The sequence below is a fragment of the Parasteatoda tepidariorum genome, chromosome X2 (assembly GCF_043381705.1).
Source record: "Parasteatoda tepidariorum isolate YZ-2023 chromosome X2, CAS_Ptep_4.0, whole genome shotgun sequence".
NCBI classification, from domain to species: Eukaryota; Metazoa; Arthropoda; class Arachnida; order Araneae; family Theridiidae; genus Parasteatoda; species Parasteatoda tepidariorum.
In genome coordinates, this window is record NC_092215.1 from 27,991,389 (window position 1) to 27,998,370 (window position 6,982).

General features: G+C 33.2%; 1 protein-coding gene across 1 annotated transcript in view; it reads left to right on the forward strand.

The window, feature by feature from the left end:
- The window catches only part of LOC107439018 (kielin/chordin-like protein), a gene marked incomplete in the record, with an annotated part of 149,883 nt that extends 145,487 nt beyond the window's left edge, over nt 1-4,396 (forward strand). Inside the window, 1 exon segment of the mRNA XM_071188088.1 lies at nt 4,148-4,396. Coding sequence (XP_071044189.1) covers nt 4,148-4,344 — 197 coding nt within the window.
- Between the last annotated feature and the right edge of the window lie 2,586 nt (nt 4,397-6,982).

Consider the following 6,982-nt stretch of genomic DNA (forward strand, 5'->3'; position numbering starts at 1 on the left):
GATATTCAGAACAGGTTACTTTATTATAATGTTACCACATTGTTACATAATTCAAAATGTTTTATTCACTGTATATAATTTTCATGATGAATGGGGTAGGGGCCGCTGCGCGGCCTAGGCACCCAGTTTTGTTTAAAGAAAGAAAGAAAAGTCTTGATGTAGAGATCATGAAATTGAGTGCATCTGGATCTAAGAGAAAAGGGGGGGGGCTAGTGCACGGGAGACCGGTGATTTGCTGGTTTGCTCGCTAAGTGGAACTTCGATGCTGCTGATGAAGATCTTTAGAAATGACAAGTCCTTGAAGTAATTTAAAAACTACTTCATTCTTAATTAACTTCTCCAGCTCAGTAATTAGTAGAAGCAGTCTTGCAGTGAGAGCAATGGAACCTCTGTTGTCTTGGGACCTGGTGTTACTAGATCAGATGTTATTGCTGCTTCTAAGGCTCCTTTTCGAATACTGGCGTGAAGGTCATCTTAAGTAGTTGGTAGTATAGTTTTCTCCACAATTTGCACATAAAGCTGGTGTAGATCTCTCTATAGAGGAAACTTCCGTGATATAGCCTGCACATTTTACACATCGTGCTGCGTTGTTGCAAGATCTTTGAGTGTAGACGAACTTCTAGCAGTGGAAGCGTTGAGCGAACTACGCCCACTACAGAAATGCTCGATCTTGATTGACCGCTGAAAGTAAATCTGAGTAGTGCTCTGTAGCTTCTCCCTGGTGTTATTTTCATCTTTGAAGATCACTGTAAAATCGTTAGAAGACTCTCATCACCATTTCTTCTCTTCATTGGAATTATCTGGATGAGGATAAAACCGGATAACTCGATATTCTGAACTGAACTGTATTAAAGCTGAGGCAATTTAACTTGAACTTTATGGTGTTTCGATGAGATGGTGAAATGCAAATGAAGTAAAGGAGTATTCATGTGGATAGATGATCATTGAGTTCTGACTGTGTATTTATATGCTGTAAGGTGATATGGCCAGCGGACTCTATATTCTGTAGGATTTGGCAGGATGTATCTGATGGATTAATTCAATGTGCTGGATTCTGGATATCAGGTGTATCTCGATATTTGACACGAAGCGCCACCAACAGATTAATCGATTCTGTAATGTTCTGTGATGTGGAGTCATAAAACCAAAAGAAAAGGTTCCGAAATGTAGAAAATTTCCAGAGTCTTTGCAGGAACATGACAGGACTGATCATCATTGAGCTGGGGAGATCCCCTTGAGAATGGTTTGAAGAAGGCGTAGCACTTCATTCCTCAGCAGATCTTGTTATTCCTTCATTAAGGATACGAGTCGATGAGCTGATGAGGCAGGTGAAGTTGGTTTTGCCCGGGGGATCCTTCCATTGGGGCGAGCCTTGCACCCATAGTAGTTGGAGGTATGATTTTTCATGCAGTTACATCATTTGGCTGGTGTGTCTCGTCTTTTTCCCCACTGATATGACTAGTGCTTTTCGGCACATTTCATGCATCTTGGTTTTGGTAGAGCAGGAACGTTAAGAGTGTCCAAACCCTTGGCATCTAAAACACTGACAGTTGTCGAAGATTCCAATGCTTTCTCGGTGTTCTTCTCTGTAGTTGAAGTGGTGGACTCCAGCGGGGAAAGAGATTCAGAAGGAGAGCAGCTTTTTGTAGTCATGGGAGGAAAGATATCATTAGTATCATTAGTTTCTTTAACATCAGCGAGCTTTTTTCTTCTTTCCAACAGGATACTCCTTGTTGCTTCTATTCAGGTTCTCTGAGTCAGAGGCCGAGACCTCTTCGTCTAGTTCCAAGTGCACATGTTATCTACTTCAGTTCAATGTTTGTTTGAAGCGTAACTATGTAATTTTTATTTTGAACAAAATAGTGGTGAATTTAATAAATCAAATTCTTATTACCTTGCCTACAAAGAAACTGGTAAAGAAATATTTCTGATCTCTTGGTAAGGAAATGCTTCAATGACTGATCCCTGAGATAACAAGCAAATTCCAGGTAGTTCCCTTATCATCAAAGCTGATAGAGTTGTTGTGTCTACCATTAGTCGGCTTGCAAATGAACACATTAAGTGTCTATCTTCTGAAAAGGAACAGAAAACTTCTCCAATTTGTAGTTCATTAAACTCTGTGATAGCCTCTCCCGATCATCTCTTGAACTGTGCAATCCCGACAGGGATGGCGTAATTCTTAGGCCTGTTCTCATTTATGACTTTTGTAGATTGGAATCCTGGTCTTGTTCCCCAGGCTACGACTAAATCATTAGAAATACGTCATTAACCATCACTTCCTACATCCGAAAACCTCCACACAGTATTTTATAAGTTGTCTGCGCAGACTATTTGAAAAGTTAACCTGTTGTGCGCATGTACTCAAATTTTGTTTTAAAAGCAATCGAGAAAAATTTATCATATATATTTGAGAATTGAATCTGTAGTGGTTGACAAGTAAATAAGACAAAATAATGATATTCATAAATTAAACAAGTTTTTAGACATTTATTTGCTACCACTTTCTTATTTTTACTATATTTTCTATTAGATGGCTCTTTTGTAAACTGGTTTACCTTCATAGTGGTTTGATCGGACTACTTATAGGAAACCGTGTGGAGGCTTTCAGTTATAGGAAGCGTTGCAGTAACTCCACAATTCGTTGAGTACCGAAAATTAAATTTGTGGAACTCAACCGTGGAAGTCTTATGCCTTGTAAAATGGAGGGCTCATAGTGACATATAAAGAATTTAATTGTTGTTACATAAAAATTTTGATTATGTTATAAAAACTTTACTTTTATTATGCCTGTATTTATCTTATAGGTTAGGAATTTTTGTTATTGTATTTTAAGCATCAGATTTCAGAAACAAATGTGTTACCGTCGTAAAAGTCGATCACATCAAATACCTCCTGTAACTGAAAGCCTCTACACGATTTCTGCTAGGTAGTCCGATCAGACCACTATGATGGTAAACCAGTTTACGAAAGAGCCATTTAATAAAAAATCTAGCAAAAATAAGAAAGTGGTAGTAAATATATGGTAGCAAATATATGTTTTTAATTTATGAATATGTTTGTCTTGTCTTATTTACTTGTCAACCACGACAGATTCGATTCTCAAATATATATGATTATTTTCTCTCAATTACTTCTAAAAAATAAAAATTTCACTTTTTTTCCTTTTATGACATTTTCTTACAAACAGCAGCCTTAAAAATAGAAGTCAAAAATGTTTTTAAATTGCCCAGTTTGGGATTCATATACTTGCAAAACCTGCTCTGAGAAAAAAAAATGTGATCAGAATATGATGAAATTTACCGGTTTCAAGCTCTGTGAAATCACCAAAAAGTTCGGTAAATTTTACCAAAGCGCTTTTGCAATAAGTTTGGTAAAATTAACAATAAAGTATTCTTTTATGATTTGTGGTAAAATTTGGTAAATGCGGTAATATTTGATAATTTTATCGTGATGCATTAGAGTATGGGAAAAAACCATTTTCTCGGTTAAATTAACCTTTCAGTTTTGTATTTTCGCTAAAATGTGTGGTAATTATAAACAATATTTTGAAAACCAGAATTTCCGGAAAACCATTGTCATATAAACGGAAAAATTACCAAATGAGTGGATTGAATACGCTTTAATTTGGTTTTATTCACCAGAATTATATATTTTTTTTAATTTTTAGAAATGTCATTACCATACAATATAGTAATTTTACCGGAATTTTTTTCTTCTCGTGACGCGAAACAGTTGATATAATTATATCGTTATGATTAAACCTTTACAATATAAACAGAAAAATTACGAAATAAATATTTCAAATTCCGTATATTTTGGTTTTATTAATTAGAAATGTGTTTTTTTTTAGAAATGTCATTACAATACGATAATTTTATCAGAATTTTTTTCTCCATCTGAAGCAAAACGGCTGGTATAAAAATTATTAAAATCGGTAAAAACTACTAGCTGCTTTTGCTATGGTAATTCTTTATATCTTAACTCCAGATTTCTTGGAAATTTTGTTACTAAATCATATAATGCAGCATGGACATAAGTAATCAATCATTCCCTATGTTCTTTATGCATCAACTACGATATTCTTCTTTCATTAATGTATACTTTCATTTCACTAAATAATTTTGATTTTTATGATCATTCTCATTAGGCATTCATTGTTCTGAAGAAGAAGGCTTAGTGTTTGATGAGTGTGGTCCACCATGTTCGAGAACATGCGAGAATATAAACATGCCCATAGAACTATTAGCGTCTCAGTGTTTTAAGCCGTGCGTTCCTGGATGCCAATGTTCTGCAGATAAAGTACTTCACAATGGAAGATGTATTCGTCCAGAACGTTGCCCATAATTTGCATATTTTTCATATTGTAATGTAAATAAACGTTTTATTTAATACAGTGTTCAAGATTGCTTTGATGTATTATATTTTGATACAATACATGCTGGAATTCGTTATTCATTAAATGATTTTAAATTCATTGGACTCCATTACATCATTTAATTCGTATCTATTTAGGAAATTATAATTAGAGTTTCGAGGACAAAGCGTACGGATACAGAATCTTGCATTGGCAAAATCTCGCTGGGACAGAATCTTGTTTGTGCTATACTCTAGAGAGTATAACGAACACAGAGTCTTGCTAAGATAAATTATGATGATGAATTATATTTTGATACAATGCTTGCAGGGATTCGTTATTCATTAAATGATTTTAAATTCATTGAAATCCATTAAATCATTTAATTCGTGTCTACTTATGAAAGTATAATTAGAGTTTCAAGGACAAAGCGTACGGATACAGTACGGCAAAATCTCGCTGGGACCGAATTCATTTCAAGTCATTTAATTCGTATCTATTTATAAAATTATAATTAGAGTTTCGAGGACAAAGCGTACGAATACAGAATCTTGCATAGGTAAAATCTCGCTTGGACAGAATCTTGTTTGTTTGCTATACTCTAGAGTGTGTAACGTATACAGAGTCTTGCTAAGATAAATTATGATGAAGAATTATATTTTGATGTATTATATTTTGATACAATGCTTGCAGGGATTCGTTATTCATTAAATGATTTCAAATTCATTGAAATCCATTACATGATTTAATTCGTATCTATTTATGAAAATATAATTAGAGTTTCGAGGACACAGCGTACGAATACGGAATCTTGCATTGGCGAAATCTCGCTGAGACAGAATCTTGTCTGTATGCCATACTCTAGAAAATGTGAGGAATACAGAGTCTCACTTAGATAAAATCTCACGAGGACAAAGTTAGGAATTGATTTTTCTCGCGAGAACAAAATCTTGTTTGTATGGTGAACTTGTTTGTAATACTCTAGAAAGTGTTATTGATACTGAATCTTGAATAGACAAAATCTCGCGAGGACAAAATCCTGTTTGCATGCTGGACTTGTTGTAATACTATTGAAAGTGTTACTGATACGAAATCTTGAATCGACAAAATCTAGCTAGGACAGACTCTAGTTTGCATGATGGACTTGTTTGTAATATTCTAGAAAGTGCTACTGATACAGAATCTTGAATAGACAAAATCTCGTGAGTACAGAATCTTTTTTTAAAATTATTTCCGCAATAGTTTGCCAAAGTGAGAAAATATCTTAAAGAAGTTTTGTTCAGCTTAATTTTGACCGCCTGAGATTTTGTCCTTGCGAGATTTTGACAGGATACCCATTAATAAAATTCAATCACATTTATTAAGAAAAAATTTTTTATTCGATTAAATAGGTATTAAAACTACATTTTGACTCTTGAGCATAATTTTTGTCTGAAAAAAAATAATAAACATTTACTTAAAGATAGAGTTCTCCATTTCATGATGTTCACTTCCTTGTGATGAAATAAAGGCAATATAAAAGCAAAATTATGTACTGAAAATATAACATGCTAATTGCTATACTGCAGACAACATTTTAAATAAATTCAATCAATAAATCATAAGGGAAACTAATAGTTACAGATAGATATACTTTAAGTTAAATGATTTATTTTATTATTTAAATTGAACTACCTTTTATTTTCGTATTTTATTTAATTTTTTTTTATTCTAGAAAGAAGTTTTGAGTTTCACACTTTGAATAGATCAGTAAAATTATCAGTGGATCACTTAAAGGAGGGTTCATAATCTTAGAAAAACTACAGTTTAGGGAATATCGGGAAAGTGTAAACAAACATCCTTGTCTTGTTATTATTAACAATAATCGGCAATTATTAACAATAACCACGTCTTTTGGTAATCAACTCTTTTTGTTTTTCTTATGCCATTGTCCTTTATTCCTGTCAAAGTAGTCACATCACTAGATAAAAATGATCAAAAAATCATTTTGATAGATGAAGGAGCAAAAAGGCAGCATTGCTCTGCATTATCTCTATAGAAATAAACTTTTCCTCCAGTGAAATTGCCTTGGAAATTTTATGTTTTAAAACTACCAGTGGATTATGACCGAGCATAATCCAATATTTCAAAAACAATTGCTTTCTCCTCATACAAAATTTGCATTAACAATAGTGTATCCTCCCTATAAAAATAAAATTTTGCTTCAGTAAAATTGCCTTGGAAATTTTATGTTTTAAAACTACTAGTGGATTATGACCGAGCATAATCCAATATTTCAAAAACAATTACTTTCTTCTCATACAAAATTTGCATTAACAATAGTGTATCCTCTCTATAGAAATAAAATTTTGTTTCAGTGAAATTACCATGTAAATTTTGTGTTTTAAAACTACCAGTGGATTATGAACGAGCATAATGTAAGATTTCAAAAACAATGACTTTTTCTTCATATCCTCTCTATAGAAATAAAATTTGCTTGCTTCCAGTGAAATTGCCTCAGAAATTTTATGTTTCAAAACTACTAGTGGATTATGAACGAGCATAATCTAAGATTTAAAAAACAGTGACTTTTTCCTCATACAAAATTTGCATCAGCAATAGTCTCTCCTCCTTAAAGATATAACTTTC